At 40.8% G+C, this 23536-nt stretch overlaps 1 protein-coding gene and 2 long non-coding RNA genes across 3 annotated transcripts in view; 1 reads left to right on the forward strand and 2 right to left on the reverse strand.

Moving 5' to 3' along the window:
* Positions 1 to 11864, forward strand: part of LOC144729134 (uncharacterized) — a 350979-nt gene extending 339115 nt beyond the window's left edge. Inside the window, exon 4 of the long non-coding RNA XR_013587635.1 lies at positions 11855 to 11864. This is a non-coding gene — a long non-coding RNA (uncharacterized LOC144729134). The remainder of the gene's footprint in view (positions 1 to 11854) is intronic.
* LOC144729132 (uncharacterized) lies at positions 2666 to 11654 on the reverse strand. The gene is made up of 5 exons (XR_013587634.1): positions 11472 to 11654; positions 9266 to 9426; positions 5000 to 7776; positions 4240 to 4420; positions 2666 to 3676 (listed from the first exon to the last, which is right to left on the reverse strand). It is a non-coding gene; the product is annotated as an uncharacterized LOC144729132 (long non-coding RNA).
* A 2028-nt stretch (positions 11865 to 13892) lies between the features above and the next one.
* SSB (small RNA binding exonuclease protection factor La) lies at positions 13893 to 23178 on the reverse strand. The gene is made up of 12 exons (XM_078609092.1): positions 22905 to 23178; positions 22080 to 22153; positions 21326 to 21429; positions 20395 to 20566; positions 19893 to 20006; positions 19690 to 19790; positions 18303 to 18402; positions 17069 to 17209; positions 16178 to 16306; positions 15635 to 15857; positions 15026 to 15160; positions 13893 to 14456 (listed from the first exon to the last, which is right to left on the reverse strand). The coding sequence occupies exons 2-12, from the start codon at positions 22143 to 22145 to the stop codon at positions 14386 to 14388; spliced, it is 1356 nt and encodes a 451-aa protein (XP_078465218.1). The 5' UTR covers positions 22146 to 22153; positions 22905 to 23178; the 3' UTR covers positions 13893 to 14385.
* Positions 23179 to 23536: the final 358 nt, after the last annotated feature.

Here is a 23536-nt window from a genome sequence, read left to right on the forward strand (position 1 = left end):
ATGTCGCCATCATGATCAGCGATGGGCAGGGACACTTGGCTGGAAAGGATGATGGCTAGTGGTCATGACTAACAACAGAGTTGCAGCCAAAGGTATGAACACTCGGAGAGGGCATCCACTGTGGAGATAGAAAAATGAAATCGGTTCATGTGCGGGTGCTAAATGGATTGTGTGCAACACAGTGAGAGATGCTGGTGACTTGGGGAAGTCTTTATCCAGCAGTGGATTGATCATGGCTGATTATGATGATGACAACACACCTCAACTTAATATATTGTAGCTCTACTACACAATAACCTCGTGTTGGGAAGAAGGCTAAGCATGTAATAATTAAGACATTGATTATGGTCACGTACATTAGTAAAGTATGACCATGTGAATGAAGAATGAAGTAAACTAATAATATAATGAGAACTTTATTTTCAAGCATAACATTGGAAATGAAACAATAAAATTTAAATACATAAAACTCATGCTTAGTCGATTCAAATGTTCAGTTTTCACTGAAGTGAGTTAAAACGTTTAATAAACACCACAAATCAACAGATATCATAATCATAAAAACATTTTTGTTATAAAGCAATAGTGCAGCTTTTTTAAATATTAGAATGCTGCTCAATATAACTAATTTCAACAATTTCTCAACATTTTTCTCATGCCTAAAATGGCATAATAGTTAAAACTATTGGTACATAGCCAACCGTACTAATCGGAGGTGTAGTATTTCATTAAAGATCAGGGTGTTCATATTGTGATACACTGATATTTGCATTCTCATGCATAATTATGAGCAGGCTCTGTTTTTTTTTCTCAAGGGGCTCCCAGTCCTGAACAATCCATTTAGAGATATCCCACTAAAATAACAAATTCTCTATACTGTATTTTCATTCGGAAATGGCCCATTTAGTTGCACACAATGTGTCCATTACATTAACATCACAATTATTGCACATATTGAAAACACCTTACAACTATCTTAACGCTGCCTGAAACATGAAAAATATAGGCTAAAATGTCAGAAAATAGCCCGACAAAAAACAGCATTTATGCTCTTAAAGGCCATTTTCCCTACACTTATATTCTTTTATTTTCTTTTATAATACAATTTAATTCAATTAGTGATTTTTTTCATTCTTTATTTGTATACTAGTACCAACAATTATTGTGGTAACATTTGAGGCATTTTAATAATTACATGTTTTTTATGTTGGAAAATCAAAGCTTTTGTAGAATTGGCCACAGAAATTCTCAAATACAAGTTGATAAGACTGCTCATTAAGGGAGCCTCAATTTTGTTTGGGGATTCCACTACAAAGTAATATATGCACATAATCACGTATATGCACGTACAAATTGCCGCATGTTATTGCTACAGGTTTACATTTATGCAGTTACATTCTAATGCATATGCATGATTGTGGAGGTACACAGTCAATCTTTCTTAAATACTATTACAGAAATGGGCATTGGTATTGCCAAGCTGTGTAGTACGTTTGATCGCGATAGTTTTCATGGAAGCATCTGAAATGTCCTCAGATGGGTGGATGGACATTCCCTGGGCATCTCAAATAAGTAGCCTATCAGTTCCCTTAAACATTACACATACAATATGGAATCTGTGAGAAATGTGTCCTGTTGGGTGTCTTAGCTGGTTAATGGTACAGAAAAATGATCAAAAACAACATGCCAAACATACGTCTCAACATATATCAGTATCGGGTTATTTATTGACATTACAAACTAATGAGGTGGCATGACAAACCAATTATTGACAGTTCTGTGATGATATATCATCTAATTTAGGAACATAAGTGCATGCCTTAAAGACTGGACATGTTACATATGTCATTAATCAATAGATACAAGTAACATAATGATTATTATTTTAATTAAATTGACTCATGGGAAATAAATCTTGAGATGGAACTATGGGCATCTTCCTAAAAGCCATTACTATTAAAAGTTTCCATATTTCTAGTGATCTGCTCTTTATCAGGAAGGTACTAAGTTATAGGGGTGGAACGGTGTTGCACTATGAACCCGATGTCCCGAATTCGATTCACAGCCATAACTGACATCCTTGAGAAGATATATCAAAATCAGTTCTGCCCACCACCCATTCACTATCCCAACAATTTCCAGCATGGTTAAGTTAAACAAAAACCATGACTCAGATGGGAGTGGGAAAGTTTTTATCCATTGCTGGATTGAGAAAGGCAAAAAATTTAAACATTTAGCTAAAAATATCTAACATGTTTAATTCCAGGTCACATTCTTGCAATGATAGGCATCTTGCAGGATTGTATTAACGGCAGACACATTTAACCTTTTCCAAAGCAGAATAAATGTTGCCATGTCTGTTTTTTTTGTTGTAAAGCTGTATATGTTATCATTTCATCAACATACCCTCAGTTTGACCACATATATATAATCAATTGCAAGTCAAACTGGCACCTTGTAGAACATTTTAAATGTAACAAAAAAAAGTAGCAATAAAATCGAGCGTACAGTATATGTCACAATGCAGTGCAGTGGTTAGTGCGCAGCACTATGATTTCAGCAGCCTGAGTTTAATGTATGGCCATAGGTAACATCCGTGGTGAATGATATGTAAACCACTTGCAGAGGCCTCCTTCCGCACCGACCAGCATGGTGAAGTAAGGTGCTCCAACCCCCCCCCCCCCCCCATAATGGTACCATCAACAGTGGATTAACAAATGGCTTTGAAATATTTAAATTACTAAATCAAGTCTTTTTATCTAGAATATAATGGGACGACATGAATACAAATTAAATGCATTAATATATGGCAAGAAACAATGTATATTAGCAATGTGGCTGGAAAACGATTATTTTATATCGCAGTAACAACATTGCCTCTACACCACTGTATAGCAAATATCTATTCCATACAATTTTATAATTTATATGCCAAGGTTGGAATACATTTCAGAGTACCACCGTGTGGAGGTGGGGCAATTAAAATTAGCTCGTTTACAGGTGCTAGACAGATTGTTACATTGGTGGACCGAGGGAGATGGCGATGGCTTGGGAAGGCTGTCATCCAGCAGTGGATTATGGCCAATGATTATGAATGCTGCATATTCATATGAATGAAAAATAAAATGCAAGCAGTAACCGAAAACGTACATATACCTGTACTTGTTGGTGAGAGTTGCCAAATTACGCATGGCTGGGGACATCAATTGTAACCATAACTGCTTGTTATTAATATAAAAACTAATATTCATGTTACATCAATAAGACAAAGCTGTTTCGGCATTTACATATTTCCCAACAATTTAGTCTCAAAACATCACGTTACTTTTCCAAATACAATCATTAATTTCGTTTGATTAGTGCACACATTCTAACATGAATTAGTTATTTATTTTTCAGTACTTGAGGTTTTCTCGGAGAATTATACTTTTAATTATTGTAATTGCTTGAATAACATTTTCATATTTGAATTACACACGCTGGTGTTTTTCATTCCTGTGTCACTTAACTAACACATCAGTTATTGCAGGAGCAGTGGAAATAACACCATTCCACATATCAGGGCATGTCTTGTGTACCTTGGGCAGTGTCATTTGCAAAGCACTCCAGAATGCTGTGCGTGCTCGCCGTGTGGTCTGGTATAGTTCGCCCAGTGAGGAGGCAATAGCAACGATGTCTGAAAAAAAGTGTCAAAAGACATTTACTCACTTATAATAAAGGTTATTTTGGGTTAGATCGCTTAATATAAATGTGTCGTTAAACCCGACACCACACGACACAGCCAATTAATAAGGGTTGTCACGTCAGCAAAACGTGCCAATTAGTTACTACTTCAGCACACTGTATTGGAGAGTAAATCCACAACATTTACAATTTGAGTATGACATTTACTGTTTAACACGTAGGCTTCCGCGACCAATATCCATAATAGGTTGTTTTTGGGTTATATTGCTTAAATATAAATGTGTCATTAAATCCGCCATCACCCTAATTGTGGGCACTGCCCATTCCCCTGTTTACAGCCCTGATCCAGTGATGAAAACGTAATATTCCTATGATGGGGGATAGTCTATTCATTGGTCACCCACTTGGTATAAGTTGAGGAAAGAATATGTCTCTGTACATGAATAGACATGGTAAACAAGTGAAAGGTGCCTCTTTACTTAAACTTTTCAATTCATATATTGGCCATCGGACATGTGCAGCAACTTATCATGATTGTGTGGTCAATAATGTCACCTCGTTGCTCATTGCACGGTGGTGGAGTCTGCCTGTTTCTGCAGGCAATGTTGGACATCTCAACCTTACGGACGGTGTGTAAGCTATGAATGGCTTCCAGATGCCTGTCTAATGCTGTGGAGATATTGGCATGCAGCGGGGTGCTGCGTAAACGCTCCATCTTGCTCAGCAGGGCCACCACCTGGAATATAATATACATATGATTTAATATGCTGATTCTATCTTCATCAAGTTTCACCCCAATATGTTTCTACTGTATACATTGTTTATATGGACAATCGATTGCTGTCAATGGTAGCCCACTAAAATTTGCCTAAATTCCAGTTAAAGGGTAAATCGTTTTAATTTTAAAATAAAAATTACAGGACAAAATAATTGAACAAACATTTGCAAACAGCTCGTTTTCCAATATTCATTTCTAGTTTCTTAAATGAGTATAAAGAAACCTGTAAAGTTACAGCCAAGCACACAGTGACCTCACTCTAACACAACTTCCATGTTTTCATACACAAAATGTAAACATACTTGCACATGCCACTGTTGGTGGATGGGCCTCAACTAGAGACCGTCTCGTGGGATATACCCAGATACTGTAGCCCCCTCTTATTTGGCCTACTCTTTCATGTTTCAATATGCATACATCTTACGTTTTATCACGTAAACAAAGTTTCATTTGCAAGATAAGAGCTATTTGTTTTTTTATATTGCCTTTTCTTTAAGCTGCATGCAATTACACAACGTATTACATGCAAAGACAGACCTTTCCTTGCTCTTTCAACTGGTCCACAATAAGTCTGTCGACACGAGATGGATTAAATGGAAGTCGTGGCCCAGAGTATCCAACAGTGCTAGCCATACTCCGATTAGAATAGCACTGTGCCAACTCCAATTCGGCCTAAAAGTACCATAAAAAGATTAGTGACACAACACATGTTTTGTTTATTTAAATTAAATTGATTTGGTCTGCCAGCCCTGCCAAGGAGAACACGTGCCAAACACATACGTTTACATGTACAGTAATGTATACCATTTGTATTGACCAAATATTTAACAGTATATTGTAACTTTTTCTACAATGCATATTTATAGCCAAGTCTGAAAACACTCTATTGCAACCAACCAGAAGTATCGAATCATAAAACCAATCACACAGGGAAATTGTAAACATTGTAACTACTGTACTCTCCAAATTTCAGTACTAAATCCTTAACATCAATTATGGCAGAGTTTGGTATTATTGTAAGCTTGCTATTAGGATATCCTGGGCATTTAAATGGTCCTATCATACATTTAGTGGCAAATCTTCATTGTAAAATGGATATAGTCTCATCATGGGACCTCCTTTGCCAGTACCAAAATATGATAATAGAGTTTTCCCCTTTTTTATGGCAACAAAACAGGTGTTAAGATGTTAAAACACCAAACTGAAACCTTTAACAAGGAATCACGTCTGCATTAACCACAATGCTTGTGGTCAGAATGCAAAAAAATACTCTGATAATATATGTATTGTCCTTGAAACTGATTGATCCACACCAGAGACAGCTTTCTTTTGAGCCTCGTCTCAAACGGTGTTACATCAGAGGACGCCAAAAGGCCTTTTGGCGTCCTATGGTCGAACACCGTTTGCCTTTGCCGCACAAGGATAGCTACCACTTGGGGGTCTATTGGATAGCCTCCATCAGGGTATTGAAATGGATGAGTTGAGATGTGATGGACGACTTTAATTTCCTGGGGCATTTAGGCACCTTATAAAATACAAATCCTTATTACCACCAACTCTATATCTGTTGGCTAAAATGTGCTTTCGTGTCATGGAAGTAATGCACCGTGATAGAATGTGTTTGACAGAAAACCTTTTTTCTCTCCTTTTCCAAAGCTCTCCACTGCTCATAGCAGGCCTCTAGCCAGAGGTGCAGCTGCAAGGATGGGGCAACCACATTCTTTGTCTGGTGGGGTGGCACAAACACTGGCACACCATATCCAGAAGGTGCCATTCTTGGGATTACATATTGATTTGATGTAAAGTATTGATTGCAGGGGTGTGAATCGGTATAGGAAAGTGGATTGTGCGGATCGAGTCTGATTCGTTGAGGTTGTGACAAAAACGGAGACCTCATTGGTGCGAGACTGTGATGGTAACCTCTCATGAGCTGTGGTTGAGGGAATGGTATGTGAGATACTTGATTTATTGGATTTTGGTCAGTCATAAGGTCAAGTGGTCCACAGTTTTCGGCAGTGAAATAACCAATGGGATTTCCATGGTTGTACAATTGAGGTGGTACCTCAATATTTTTTGAGTACATAAGGGATGAAATCGGGTTATAAGTACAGTTTGAGTAGTCACCAGGCACAGGAAGTCTCCGTACCCCTTGTTGCTGGGGCAAAAATCTAGACTGACCATATACATTATTGTTTACATGGTTTTGAAGCGTGGAGTCCATATGCTCCACTTGTGCTTTTGTACCTTCTGAACTCTGGAAGGTTGCCTTATTTGTAATCTCCGGGTACAGGTAAGAATCATGTTCCTGTTTAACTGAAATAGAGGGGGCACTGGATCTCAATTGGGCCATCGATACTGAAGAAGATGGCTGAACGTTTCTATGTTTGGTCTGCATGGATTCACATATATCTGAAGTCAACACTTCTTGATCCAATGAGTAATTTTCGTCAAGGTTCATGGAAGCTTGTCCAAACAATGATTGACCCAAATGATGTTGGAGGTTTGCCTGAGAAACATCTGTTGCTTTTCTGATTTCATTTACTTCATTGTCTAATTGTTGGCACGAATGTTCTATTGTAGCCTGAGCCTCACATAAATTGTGACAGTCTGGACAACCAATTTCTAGGGATTTACAATAGCTGGAATCGTCAGCATCTCGGTATTTGCCACCAACTACCTGATTGAATTCCTCATTTTCAGGTTGCTGTCCAAACACATCAAACGCATTTGCAACACATTCACCATTTAAATTAAAGTGACCATAATTATTTGATTTCTTCAGAGATAGAGACTGATCCAGCAGTGTTGCACTATTTGAAATGTACACCCCTTTACCAAGTTCTTCTTTGTTTTCTTGTATATTTGGATTTTGAAAAGACAAATCTGTAAAATCATCTCCTTGTGGCCAATTATTTTCCAATGTATTCAAATGCGGGTCATTTATCCATGTACTTCCATTACTAATAGGGGCAGAACAACTATCGTTATCTTTTCTATTGTCACCATTAAATTCCCATGTTAAAGATGTGTTTTTGGCTTCATCGGGATGTTCTACATTGTTGTAGTTTGAGATAGAAAATTTGCTAAAGGGTGTCAGGGGTTCATTTGAGGTGTAATTTTTTTGCAATTCCTGTAACTTTTTATTCTGCCAAAATGGCATCCAGTTGGTTGGTGTCTCATTGCCCTGATTCATATCTGTATTCAATGCATACTTGTTTTGATTTCTGTGGTACATCTCTTCTTGAATTTTACAAAATCCATTATTGGATTTCGTTGTATCTGTTGTTATATGGCTTGGCATAGACCAGATCGACCTGGAAAGACACAAAAGCAAAATGTATGTAATTAAATGATAATTTGAAATCACAATACAACATAAAAAACTCGTTTACTTTACATTGGAATAAAACATTGAATAACAAAAATATATTCTTTAATATTCAGGACATCATATGACTGTAAAGATTGTACTTTTCACAAGAAATGCAGTTTGCATCATTGCTCTCATCGAAGAGGTTGGAAACGATACACATAACATCAGTGACCCTGCTTATTGTATTACCTCAATGTGGCCCGGGGTGAAAAAAAACCCATAGGAAAATGTTATATCATGGAAAGGATGCAGACTTTCCGAGTACAATGATAATTATTATACTTCATGTGCATAAATCTACCCACGTTTAATGGGACGTTAAAGATTACATTCATCCATGTCAAAGGTACCTGACATTTAAAAACAATTCTGAGGCCAACCTATCTCTCACACAATTGTTATTCATTCATAACATGAAATTAAGATTTAGTTTTCTCGCAGAAAATGTATAAAAAAATGTTACTATGAAATAACACGTATTCTGTTTTGACTAAAACCACGATAAATCTTGGGTTCAGTATTATACAGGGTCATGATTAATGTAAAATCATTCCGAAAATGGAATAACATGAAACATGTTAAACATGTTATTCTCATTCTAGATTTGAAGCTTTCGTGACTGCAAGGATTTATACTCTTAGGTTTTTTCGGTAAAGTCACGTAAGTGAAAATAAATAAATAATAAAATATTTCATTACTATAAAATAATAAATCACGACGTTTCGGGCGCAACACAAGCGTCCGTCATCAGGTGGGACAACCACAGCACGAAACAAATGCTGAAGTGGGCAAAAGAGCTGCTGTAACAAGGGGCTATATAGGTAAGAGACGGGGGAGGAGCCAGGGAGGAGAGATATAGGAGGGGGGGGGGAGTGGGCGGGGCTGGGAGTGGGAGGAGGAAGACACTGGAGATGCGCAAATCATCCAAAAACCCCCCTAAACTCAGCCAGAAACCCCCCTAAACTCAGCCAAAACCCCCCTAAACTCAGCCAAAACCCCCCTACACTCTGCCATAACCCCCCTAAACTCAGCCAAAAGCCTCCTTCATATGCGCATCTCCAGTGTCTTCCTCCTCCCACTCCCAGCCCCGCCCACCCCCCCCCTCCTCTATCTCTCCTCCCTGGCTCCTCCCCCGTCTCTTACCTATATAGCCCCTTGTCACAGCAGCTCTTTTGCCCACTTCAGCATTTGTTTCGAGCTGTGGTTGTCCCACCTGATGACGGACGCTTGTGTTGCGCCCGAAACGTCGTGAGTTATAATTTGTTATTTATTTATTTCTTTTTACCTACGTGACTTTACCGAAAAAACCTAAGAGTATGTTATTCTCAGTGGGAAAGAAAAGAGAGAATTGTGTTTATAAACAGTACATCTCTACAAAGGTTTTTTTTTACCAACATAAAGTTAATAGGACAACTTGCTTCATAGCAAACCTGAGTTTATCAGCTGCTGATGGTTCTACAACTGATGTAGCATTATCCTCACTCTCTGACCAAGAGCTGTTGAATGTGCTTCTTGAAATCTGGCTTTGAGGGCTATATGAAGGAGAGTAGATCGTGGAAGAACCATTCCCTTCATATGACGATGTTTTCATCTGTCAAAAGGAGATCGTGAAAATTTGACAAACAAAATATTCAGACAAAGGTACATGACGGTATAAAATAAACACAAATGTAAATTTGGTGTAAGCTGTTTTGTTAGCATCTTTATGATCCCCCCCCCCAATCCCATAGAATTGCAAATACTACCTAAAATCAGGATTGGTCATATGAGAGCATTTTGAAAGTAACTTTGTAAAAACGGATTTTACAGTAATGTTTTATCTCTCTAATACTTGTTCTCAGAATTATCAATAAGAATACGTGGTAATTTGCATGAAATACATGAAGCTACGTTAATCTCGTACTGTACTGTATAAAATGACAAACTGAGGGAAATTGTGGAACCATACACGGGACAGATATTCACATGTCCTTATATTTTTCTCCAAACAACTACATTTGTAGGGGAATATAACAGTATACTGAATTATACTTCAGAATCAGAATCGTTATTTATCTTGGAGAAATCGGTTGAGCTATGAAGCTCTTTTGCACAGATGTCCAGCATCTTATGATGCAGGATAGAATTTAGAGGGCTACAATTACACATTGATGACGATAACTGCTGAAACAAAAACATGCATATAATCGCCTGCCCAACATTCTATTTTGAAAATGTTAAATGAATGCGAACATGCAACATTTGTTGCACTTAAGTTTGTTGCCCCTGCCCCTCCGATTAGTACGGTTGGCTACGTACGGTGCGAAAGAAGTTTAACATACATACTGCCCATAGACTCAACACTGCCCATAGACTCTCACTACCAATAGACTAACACTACCCATAGACTCAACACTGCCCATAGACTCAACACTACCCCATAGACTCAACACTGCCCATAGACTCAACACTGCCCATAGACTAACACTACCCCATAGACTCAACACTGCCCATAGACTCAACACTGCCCATAGACTCAACACTACCCATAGACTAACACTACCCCATAGACTCAACACTACCCCATAGACTCAACACTGCCCATAGACTCAACACTGCCCATAGACTAACACTACCCCATAGACTCAACACTGCCCATAGACTCAACACTGCCCATAGACTCAACACTACACACAGACTCAACACTACCCATAGACTCAACACTGCCCATAGACTCAACACTGCCCATAGACTCAACACTGCACCCTATTAGCACGGCTGGCTACGTACGGTGCGAAAGAAGTTCAACATTTGTATTTTGTGTTTGATGTGCAAGGTGACAGGCGATGCGACGGAGAAGCATCGCCAGCATGACACAAGTATACCAAGTTTGCAGTCGATGCCACATTAGGAAGCGAGTTAAAATTTAGTTACAAGATTTAAGGAAACAACAACAACAGTGAGTTCATAGAAAGCGTGTAAAAAGATAGTTTAGCATTTTTGTTTATTTTTTTTGATAGAATGTGGTATTGTCATCAGTATGACTAAGTTTGCATTCGATGTCACATTGGGAAGTGGGTTAAAACTGAGTTACAAGATTTGAGGATACAACAACAAAAACACAACAACGACAACAACAGGCAGAGTGCGTTAAATAAAAGCGTGTACAATAATAACAATAAACAAAGAGGCAAGTCGCTTGAAGGGCTGAGCGACTTTGATGAGCTCCCCCCTGAGGCCGTCATCCAGCAGTGGATAGACCACGGCCGGTGAGGAATTTGTGCGAAAATTTTAACCTCCGTTTGGCTAAATACTTTGATTTTGTTTACTTAGATGTCTTATGTTAATGGTTGTAGTATTACATCATGGAAACCGAATATTTTAACGAATGTTATTGCCTAATGTTGTATTACCGCTTTAAAACAATGTGATGCAATGCCGTTATTTACGTAACTTTATTTATGTACAGATGAATTGGTACCCACATTTACAAGAAGGCAATTGAATCCAATAACATTACACCACACTTGTCTATACAATTCTGATAGCTTAAAGCGTAAAAACTTCACTTTGTAATATGAACGACTCGATACGCGCATTCTATACACAACACAACGGGTATCTCTCTCTCCAGCCTTAGCAACAACCCGAATTTACCTTAAACTTATCCGCGTCACCTCCCTCGTGCTCGGAACATGGATTCACAAACATCGTGAGCTGTGTGACTCTAAATGTTCGTGTTTTAGTGTTTTTGTTGTTGTTGTCGCTTGTTGTTTTCTGAGGGGGGAAAAGCGCGGCCCCAACCGTCACCTGCAGGGGGCGCGAGACCTGGGGGAGGGGCGGGGTAGGGGGGGGGTGAGGGGCGGGGTAAGGGGGGAGGGGCGGGGTAAGGGGGGAGGGGCGGGGTAAGGGGGATGAGGGGCGGGGTAAGGGGGGTGAGGGGCGGGGTAAGGGGGGTGAGGGGCGGGGTAAGGGGGGTGAGGGGCGGGGTAAGGGGGGTGAGGGGCGGGGTAAGGGGGGGATGGGCGGGGTCAAGGGAGTGAGGGGCGGGGTAAGGGGGTGAAGTTAAGAGTGGGGGGTGAGGATGGGAAGCGGGAGAAGGAAAGTGAGGGGAGGGGCTGGGGGGGGATTGAGGGGCGGGGGGTGAGGATGGGAAGTGGGAGAAGGAAAGTGAGGGGAGTGGTGATGGGATAAAAAAAGATGGGTTTGGTGCTGCGGTGCGAGTGAAGAAGTCATAGATGGGAGGGGAGTGAGATGGGAGAGGATTGGGAGTGAGATGGGAGGGGAGTGGGATGGGAGATGAGTGGGAGTGAGATGGGAGATGAGTGGGAGTGAGATGGGAGGGGAGTGAGATGGGAGATCTTGAGAGGGGTCTGGCCGAAAGGTTCGGTGGGCATGGAGGGGATGTAAAGGTGAAACTCATTTCACGATTTATCTGGATTGTTGCTCGCTTTTTCGGCCTTGTTTGTTCAGTTCGGTTACCCGTTCCGTTGGTCTCAATGTAAGAGCATCAAGTCCAGCTCCTCTTTGAATCCACGGCTGGATTAAGCCCCATCCCATGCCAAGTCAGTCATGGTGGTTGTTTGACCACACTTCTCCACGTTGGCTAGTGCGAGTTGAAGGTGGCAAAACCGGGCCTGGCTCAGATAACACTTGCCGATGAGTGTTTCATACCCAGCCAGGATGCGAACCATTGCACTGCCCTTGTCTCCACTCCGGTCGTTGCCAACCACCCATCATCGACATCGCAGCGCTCACCAGCGATTGAGTTGGGGGACTAGAACGCAGGTCGCTGGGTTCACCGGGCAGTATGCTAGCCACTGCGCCACAAACCTTGAATGTTTATTAATTCGCGAACGCACAATTTAGATTAATCGATGCATCATCACAAGCCTGGAGGACAAGGACGCACCACGTCCTTCACGCGCCTGTCCTTCACGTGACAGGATCTGGCTCCTTTGTTACAGTTCCACAGCAGTACCTCATGACGAATTGCAGTTCGGAAGCTGTGAAACCTTGCATGAGAGCAGAGGACCAAACAACTCCACATGCACCCGATACCTTGAGCCAAGCAAAGTTGAGCCTGGATAGTGCTTGGGATGGATGAACACCAAGCAGATTTGTGAGCGGCTGCTGTAAAGCGATGTAGTTGACAGCACAGGGCAGTTCAGCAAAATCGATTGCACCGTACTTCCAACGTTCTCCATTCACCAACCAGCACTGATGAGTAATGTACCATATATTCAAACAACCCTCTGGAGCTGTACAATGTGGGTTCTCATCCAGCAGCGGATTGACGCGCGTGTAACACGTTCAAGTAATCATGCGTCAAGTGACACGAACAGGTCGCTTCTGAAAAAGCGAATAGCTTAATGGGCTTTACCTGGTAAAATAATAAGATCCTTCATCATTTGCGTACCTTTTCTGGACTTTGCACCTCTCGTCGTGTTTTTGTACGTTTGCTGTAACGTTCTGACCTGCCCCTACTGGACATCTGTGAAAAAGAGCTTCATAGCTCATCGGATTCCTCCAGTATAAACATTCTGATTTCAATACATTTCTTGTTTGATCCTTGTCACATTGACAGCGTCAAACTTTCCACTGCTGGGCAAAGGCCAAATTTCCCACTGTTGGGCAAAGGCCAGCAGTGGGAAGTTTTCCATCCCCTCAATATTCTTACATTCCTTAATTTCCTGAGCTTTTTTCCAGCAATGGGCTCTAAACTCTCGATTGTCACGCTGCCGTCTGTCTTCCACTGCTTCGTTAGCCAACTTTCGAGTATCCACTACATAGCGAGTCAATTTTGTCCGTCATCTTTCGTCGGCTGTTTCCATGATGCGCTCTGTCCATCGAGTTTATTTATTTTGCTTTGGCAACAGCATCGGTGACTCCTGTTGCATTCCTTCTTTCTTCAGTCCTTCAACGGACTCCATACACGACGTTTATTCCTCAGGGGTCGTTGGATAACGGGAATGGTCGCCAATCTTCTAGCTCTACCAAACGCCAGGGAATTTGTGATCAGACGGAGGTCCTCCTCACACAACTAAACACGATACAACATGCATATTGGTACAGATGTTCAGAAAAAAAGGTTAACTTTTATTGTATCATGTTCAAAGCAATGTGAACAGCACATTTTACAGATTTGTGTTTGACAGCAGTACGCGTCATTGACTTAAGCGAGTTTTTCGCTCAAAGTGATTAAGTTTTTTAGATTTTCCACCTTTCAACCAACACAAGAACCATTAGCTTGATGGACACTTCTTAAATAACATTTCAATGAAATCCTCTAAAACAATAATTTTGTAACAAAGTAATGCAAATTAAAACTTAGGTTCTGAAAAAGCCTGATCATTTCAGCGTCTTGCAGAAAAAACACAAAACAAATGAAACTCAAACGTTTGTTTGCTCTAGAAATTCTAACATGTGATTAACATTCTCTTAATTTACGGAATGTGGACCATTTAAAACCAATTTTAAATATACATACCATGCCTTAACTCAAAATGCAACGGGAAACATTTAGAAGACAGTAGATGTGATGGTTAAACAGTTGAAAGAGCAACTTCCTTTATTCGGTCTTTGCTTGCTTTGCTTTCGGCTCCGAAGTCGGTTCACTTTCCAAGGGTCTCTTCTTCGACTCTGCATAATACGAGTGGCCAATGGAAAAAAAATTCACGAAAGAGAAACCATGCGCCCTGCAAGGATTCTGCAACACTTTTCTTGCAAGAATTTATCCCTCGGAAGTATTTAAATTCGCGATCGCGGTACACAACAAGGAACATAAAGAACTGTCACACGTCATGACAGGACATGAAATTGAATGATGTAATTTAATGATGTCACTACCTTGGCAGGCAAGGTTAATTATTTTAGCACTGGGTTTTTATCGCCATGTCTTGGACAAGCCTTTGGGTCAATCTGTCTGATTTTCTAAAGGGTAAGTCCATAACAGCAACCCGACTATACTAAAAAGTTATTTTATATTGGATCATCTTTTACGAGCGTTGGGACCCCATTTTACAGAGACGATGAGAGCCAATACGTTTATAATACTTTTAATCTCATCAATATGTGAGTTGGAATAATTAAAAACATGATACATTGGTCAAACCACTCTTCACACAATACAAAGGCAACTCACTTGTCACGGTTGGCTACGGACAGTGCAAAACATACATTCATACATGGGATAATTAATCATCTCTTACCTGCTGCATCATCACCATCTTCATCGTCACTTTCGAACTTTGTCTTTTTGCCCTGGAACTCTCTGTTGTCCCTCCGTCCCCCACGCCCTCCTCTGCCGCCACCTCCTCTTCCTCCGTGGTTACCACCTCGCCGGCCTGGAGGAAAATAATGATCTCAGGTCAGACTCTCGTTATCCATTTGCCAAAATGAACAATTAAGCATGTATCGATTAATCACCTCCGCTGGCGATCCGATTAAGAGTTGCGGATGTGATATGGAAAAAAAAGACGCGATTCTTTTGTCTTGATTTTGTAATGGCATTTGAAGTGTCGTTTGGAGGGCATCCTGGAATAACTCGGCTTACAAATAAAACATTAAGTGTACGGAAAGTAGGCTTCTAAGAGGTGGAATGTAGATAAAAAAAGTTAAATATTCAAGATCTTCCAGGTGTTCCGGTTTCCTCCAACGTGCATAAAACATTAATTAATTAAATGAAAACATCCGAATATATATGACTGCAGAGCTTGGGAAATTGTTGGCGCCGACTCACCGCCAATGCAGAACTATCCTATGAAAATGCCGGACGTGTAATCAAAAAACGACAAAGCGTAGGCCTACGCTCCCCTTACCACCACTGCGGGTGACGCGACGCTTGTTCATGGTCTCCTGCTGCTCCTTGAGAAGGCGGATCCACACCTGACGCGCCGCCTCTCCCTCCAACACCTCCCACGTCACGTCACGTCCACGCAGCCGCAGCGGGACCGCGGCCGTAGCTACCGGCGCAGCTGTAGCTGCGGGCGCCGCCGCCGCCGCCTCCTCCACCACTTCGCCGCTCTTGTCTTTTGCCTCTTCCTTTAAAGGGTTTAAAGGGTACCGGAGTTAATTCAAGTACTGCAACACGGACTCCCGATTGATGGCAGTGACTGTGGTCACAAGAGACGCCAGTGACATTCATGAGCTTTTCCAGCCATGATCAAGCCACTGCTGGATTATGGCCTGCTTCAAACAGTTTAAGGGGTATGAGTTCATTACAGTACTGCAGTGCTAACTCTGCTTAAGTATGAATGTGTAAAACAATTTAAACACGAACTTAGCATTACATATTGCACATGAAATGTGACAAATTAAACCAACCGTTAGGAAGGTAACAAAAATAAAAAAAATGTCAACACCTTCTCTGTTGTCTTGGGTTCCTCTCCCTTGGACTTTTCTGTGGTTTCCCCCTTTTTCTCCACTGCTAGCTGAGCAGCAGAGGCCCGCTCCAGTGCCCCTTGTGCATCCGTAGTCAAGCGCACAAAACCCTGCGGAACAAGGCGATGCAGGTGAAGAAAGAGTAACATTTAAACAATAGCTGGTTTAAAAAAAAAATACTATCTTTTCCCCCAGGCCATGAGACAAAGTGCCCATTCAAATTGCTCACAGAGCAGTGATGTGTTGTTTGACATTATTGTACGCTTAAGATACACTACTGTACAATATTTGAAAAAGGTGAGTTGTCAACCTTTTAAATGCATACATTTGTAAAGGATGATAAATGGGCTGCATGAACCACCAACCCTGGCTTTCAACAATGAGCAACGCAATGCGTGTGCCACCATGCCTGGCCCAATCGGAGTTGACCTAGGGGAGCGGTAGTTTAGTGGTTATCACACACTGCAATACGAAACTAGGCCCGCTCACGACCAACATCAGTGACGAATATATGAACTGGTCCTGGGCATTCCCACAGTTGACAGGCTAAAATGAGTACCTGGTGCGATGTGTAAACATCAGCACTGGGGAGACAAAGGCAGCAGGTCATGGCGCTGGTCACCCACCCCCTCGGGTGCCAGCCTTAATTACTTGCTTGGTAATAGCACTTGCCCCAACAACCTGTTTAAGGCTATACTGGGGATCTTTGCATTTCTCAATCTATACAATCTATTGCATAAAAAAAAACTAAACACACGCATCAAAACCGACTCAAACATACAATACAATGCATCCATCATGGTGTCTCTGTGTTGATCGCATCTATCATAAGAATTTAATTAACTGACAAATTGTTAGAGCCTATCCAATACCTCCTTGGCTCCACGTGCAAAGTCAATCCACTTGATTTGTCCGTGGCCTTTGAAAACTTCCGTTATGTCCTCGCGGCTTGTGAAGGAATCCAAATTGCCCGAAAACTTAAGCAGGCAGCCTTCCTGGAAATTAAGGTTTTTCTGAAAATGCAAAAGGATGTTATTATTATGAATCACGGGTGATAATCGATCATTGAACACAGGCATGAAAAGGCAAGGGACCAAAAACAACAATAAATAGCAATATAAAATCTTGACTTAAAGCTTTCGTGACTGCAGGAATTCATATTCTTTGGGTCTTTCGGTAAAGTCACATAGAACAATAAAAGAATAATAAATATTTTTATTATTTTTATTGTTCTATTGAACAAAAGAAGATAAGCGTTACTTACTGTATTCTCCAAATTATTAAACCCACTCTGATCCCTGGACTTTAAAAGGCAAATTTGGCGGGCAAGCCTTATAATCCGGAAGATGTGCTTGTTTGCGTATGTATGATCAGATTTGTTTAACTTTATTTACACCGGCACAAGTTTGGGGGGGGCGTCTCACTTTGCGGAGAGTCATATACGGTACCACGTTTCCTGCATTGACCAATATTCTAAGAACTTGGGGATAAGAGATAATGGGAGGGAATTCCAGATTCGAGAAGTGCAAGGAAAGAGGCAGAAAGAGTTTTTGACCTGCAATGTGGTGTAGTGGTTGAACAGTGACAGTATGGATAAGACAAAACGGTAGGTCTGGTAGACAGAGTTCTCAAAGAGGGTGGAAGAATCAAGGAGTGAAATTCTTTGGATAAGTGGCCATCGGAGGATCAATAAGAGTGATAATCTGGTGAATGATCTCCAGTGAACTAGTGCATGGAAGTGAATATACAGCATATTTAACAAAAGAGAACACAAATCTTCACGTATATTGCTTCAACTTGTATATTATTTGACAAAAATATAAATATTTCAAACAAGGGGTGGACCGCTTAGCGTACTGCGCTATGAACCCAGTCACCCGAGTTTGATTCCGGGCCATGGCTAACATTAGTGGCGAGTGATATTTGAATCGTTCCCAGCCATACTTGTGGGGCGAGGAGGCCCTCATCCAGCAGAGGATTGACAAAGCAGTGCTAAATGTACAAATACAATTGATAGGAATGTGGAACATCAATAACTGAGGTAAATGATATGCAACACAATGTGATTCATGAAAAAAAACTCATTGACAAGTTAACAATACTTACAAATTCTTCATCATCTTGTTTTGTCTCACTTTCTTTAGACAGCTTATTTTGCAGTTTCATCTCCTTCTTCTCGTCCTGTTTCTTTGCAAAGTACGCTGCCCTAATAGCGAGCGACAAAGCATTTACACAAGCCAGGCACTTCAACGCAATACGGCCCCAGCTATTAGCGCGAGTAGGTTTGGTACCGTGCATTGTCCGTGCCAAGTTGGGGATGCCATGATACAATAGAAATGTTCACGTTACAATCATCCTGATGATCCTTTCCTATAATTTGTAATAGTATTTCACAATTTCGCTGCAATGTGTTTTTTTCTTTGCTTTATTTCCAGCACAAATAAAGATGACTCAAGTTCTTCAACTGCAGTTCACTCAACATAAGCCTGCCATAAATATTTGAATTATTTAAACTTTAACACCTATAACCACTGTGAATGCACATGCTGCAGTTACATAAAATAATTTCACTACTAAAATGGTAATACAAACCACATGCTGTCAATTATTCTGGAATTTATTTTGCAAACAACTAATTTAAGGGGTAATAGCTACTTCATGTAAACTTACATTATAGTGCTTTTGACTATTTTACCAAGATATAAGAAAGGTAAATAAATGTATAGCAGTCACGATAATGACGGTACAATGTTAATTCTAGATTTGAAGCTTTCGTGACTGCAAGGAATCATATTCTTAGGTTTTTTCGGTAAAGTCACGTAGGTAAAACACCGAAAAACCTAAGAATATGGTACAATGTTATTTTATGAAACAATTCGATTAATCGTCGACTATACATCGCACAACAAATGTCAAAGCAAGCTTAGCATTCAGCGGAAAGAGTTACCCCCTTACTTGGTTAACAAAAAGCTCCACACGATCATCAACAACACTGCCTTGACAAAAATATATATATTCGGTGATATTTCAGGCAACGGCCGTTCTTCATAGCAAATAACGAGTTGATGTTGCTGTATTTGTAGCAGCATCTGCAAATAACACCTCTCAAGCCCTTATCAGTGCCTACCTTATTACAGACCAATTCAGACCTTATTGGTCACGCCGTGCCCTTATACATTTCAACATTCATCTTACAAAGTCCCATCACAAGGGAGAAATATAAACAAAAAGACAAAAAATGTTGCCCGTATTGAAATGGCAGTACGACGTATGGACCTGAAAACTCTATTCCTTTGTACAAAAACACAGTTAAACGTATGGGTTGACAAGTATGACATGTTTAATTTTTCATAGGCACTATTAACTATCTTGGTAAGTTTCAATGTTCAACTTTACAGCAGTACAGATTAAGACCAGTATTATTGACGAGCGTGTTATTTATTTGTGCTTGTGCACCACTGCAGCAACAGCATCATCTACGTAGTTTTCTTACTTGGTTAGAACAATCACATCGAGGTCCTTGTACTTGTGGTCAGGTAAGTCCACAAACTTCTGCGCGTTTTCCGCGGTGTCAAACACTGCAAAAACGGATCCCTGAAAACACAAACACAAGTGCACAGGTTAAAGGTTATAATTTTTCAAACAGATAACTTTTTGCACAACAACTTGGAATTGACCCGAAGACATTTTTCATACCTTGAATTTCTTCTGCATGTTCCTCCTGAGGTGAATATTTTCTACTTTGCTGGTCGCTCTGTTTTCGAACCACTCCTTGATTTCATCCAGACCAACTTCCAAGGGAAACCCTTTCTGCAAAATTAAATAGAAAATGAACAGCTTGTCGTCAAGTAAAGTGGGCAGGTGGGCCATAAATGGGTACACAACTGCAGAGTTAGTCCATCGGCGGGGTAAAAGTGGGTGAGCCCACCTCTACCAAGACGTCTGGCGAGTGTGGAAGAGTAGGCCACATTCCATCAAGATGTGATTGTCTAGAGCTCCCTCTCATCGCGGCCATTCCAACAGCAGCGGCTCCAGCAAGCACTTGCAGGGCTGTACATTTACCCTTTAACCTTGTACTTCTTTTGTAAAACATTTTTTTTTCGAATTATGTATAAACAAACATAAAAAAATGAGTAGGTATGTTATTATTACGATGACGACGCACAAAATGGGTTTGTAGAAGTTGTGAATACGTTACCACGTAGATGGAGGAGCCCTTGATTGACTCCTTGAAGGCACTGGCTTCTGGGATGGGCAGCTCTGGCTTGCGACGGATCTTCGTGTCGTCTTCGCTAACCACCAGGAGGTCGTTGGGCGACAGTTTCACCGCGCTCGCTATCACCGCAAAGTCCTTCGACAGGGCGGAGAGCCTCAACACATTGACGACAAAGGACGAAAAAAAAATTAAAATCTATTCCCGCAATCAAATCTCAACCGTCAATCATCAACGTAACCAATCAATGTAAAACAATCAATAGATTTATGGACATTTTTGCCGAATGCTTCACTACCCATCACCAGAAGTGTTGGCATGAATATAAAAGTAACTTTTTTCCAAAATTAAATATTACATGGCAAATCGATCCTACCGAAGATTTCATCAATTGTCACCATGCATGTTTAAGAATTCATTTCACAATATTTGTTGTTCTCTTCGTCCAATATCATCTCCATTATGTAGTATATGCGGTCCTGTTCGTTCTATTGCTGTATGAAGGATTCCATCGTTAAACAGGCCACATGACTGAGGAGGCTTTTTGACCACACTTCACAATGCTGGTCAGTTAGCATTGATGAATGTGATGTCCAGGAGCAGCCCGGATATCACTTTCTGCCGACGTTAATTAGCTGTGGCTGTGAATCAAAGCTTTTTGGCTTGATAGCCCATCGTTCTGACCTCAATTGGCATACTATAATCAGCTATGCTCAATAAACTGCTGGATAAGTGTCTCCAAGCCATACCCATCTCTCACGGTTCTGCGATGTAGCTATCCACTCAGCACCTGCATCCAAGACGATTTCATCACCCGATCTCAGTAGAACTGGCATGTGAATGAAAAAAACCGATGTTAATTCTGCGGAATGTAATCCGTACTATTCAGACAATTAAGTGTTGCGTTGGAAGTTACCTGTTAAACTTGACCAGAGTCTCAAGAGGTATCCAGCCATCATCCAGCTTCAACTGCTCCTGCATGAATTTGTCTCGCACCAAGTTGTGGTTCCCAAAGTAATACTGCAACAAGAAACGTAATCGAATCCTACATCATTGCAACAAGGGTCATGGCGTTCATTCACGACAACAGACGGACTTGCTTATTCGTTAACTATTTATCTGTTAACAATCTCCAATGATTGAATATTAGCACAAGCTAATGTGAGAGGACATCATGAAATAAACGAAAAATTTTCGACCTGGAGTTGCCCCTCAATGGAGATGTGTTGGGATAGATATAAAAGGTAATACTCGAATGCATTTGTACATGTCAATTTCATGACAGCAATTCTGTTTGTAAAATTTACCCCCTAACGTTTAAACAATGTCAGCTTTTGTGAAAAATGTTTCTGAAAATAATTCGAGAAACTCATGCGTTGTTGTGGAAGATTATACCCCGTGTCTCCACGAACACGCATTACTCTACTGACGAGCGATACTCAGAAGGCCACAACTGGTCCCGACTTTGACAGCTTAAAAAAACGATCTGCTCAGAATAACAAAACTGGTCCCGAGTTTGACTGCTTAAAAAAACAATCTACAGTACTTGCTATTAGTCTGGAAAGCCATTCGGCCGAGGAACTAAAAACAGATGTTATATATGTGTGGACATCAAGAATAGACCTGTGCTTATACTCTAATTGCTTTCATGTGATAATCAGGCTCATCACCTCAATCTGTGTGTAGATTTTCTTTTGAAGGTCTGTGGGTTTCTGACTGCTGCCATTCGCTTCCATCTTGGGTGCTGCGGCAGAAGATGAGCAATTTACACCGACGCACACGTTTAGAATGTCATTATCTCTCGCGAGGGCGACATTCCTAAAATAAATGCGTTTTGATTTACAAGCCGTCCGAATAGTCGGGCAACACGCGGTACACATTCGAGAACCGTGTTAGCAGCACAACAGCGAACGCCTATGAAGTGCATGACCATACTTCACGCTGGTCAGAGCGTGTCGGCCAAGTAAGCAAGACAGCAGCACAGATTCTTAAATACAGTCGTTACTATAACGGAACTATTATAATTAGTAACACACATGTACAAATTAGACGCTACAGATTAGATGCTACAACATAACGCCATCCACGTGTTCAGGCGGAGAAGAAGCGACGTCAGAATATATTATTCTAATTTAACAATTACTCTATAATATACAATCATATACTGTATACCGTATAGCGAAACCACAATTTTAAACAAGACAATGATGCTGATGCCACCCACGTGTTGCGGTCGAGGAAGGGCGGATGAAAGCAGGTCAGTCTATAATAACGCGATAGAGCAATAACGTTAGGTACTTTCTTCACTATTTGTATTACAAATCGCTGTCGGACAGCGAACCTTGCGAGTTATAAATCCAAAAGGCGATCCGAAGTTTAACTGCGTCCGAGCTCTCGCCCCACGTGCAAGGGCCGCCGTAAGCCACCAGAAACACGTGGCCTTGCGCAGAAATTCGCAATCTTACAAAAGTCTCCTTTAAATTCGCACTTCTCACCTTTCTGCGTAGCGCGGAACGACGCGTAGGCTGTGTGCGAAGGTAGAAATGTTAAATGTTCGGAAGTTTGAACGTGAACCGACTTGTTTGTTTTACAAAAGACCAAGTTGAACCGCGCGATAATCAAAAACAACCACTACTATCACCACCACGATACGAAGGTGCAACGCAGAAGCCTAACTGCGCATGCGCCGACACCGTGAACTTTGAACTCTGCAAGCCGGGGTGAATCGATTGTAATAGATTCCCAAACTGAGCTCGATTCCTACGTTCTAGATTCACGTGTAAATCGAACGTGTGAATCGATTATTACACACAGTATGAACAAAAAAGCATTTGAAAAAAATGATTAAAAATTATAAAAACAATTATATTATTAAACATGGTATATTGCAAAAGGTTTAAATATGCGATGAAACTAGCACAAAATAGGAAATAGATTAGTTTTTTTTAAAATAATCGATATTTTTTCCGTGGCCTTTTGACAGCAATGAATTAAATAGTGTGAAATGTCCAGTTTGTTTTATTATTGCGGTTATGTTGGTAACGATTAATCGATACATCGATGTTTATAGCAGCCAAATACTCTAAACGTCCTGTTGTTGATTCTAAATGTGGAGGAGAAAACCCCC

Source organism: Lampetra planeri, chromosome 31 (genome assembly GCF_965212315.1).
Source record: "Lampetra planeri chromosome 31, kcLamPlan1.2.h2, whole genome shotgun sequence".
NCBI classification, from domain to species: domain Eukaryota; kingdom Metazoa; phylum Chordata; class Hyperoartia; order Petromyzontiformes; family Petromyzontidae; genus Lampetra; species Lampetra planeri.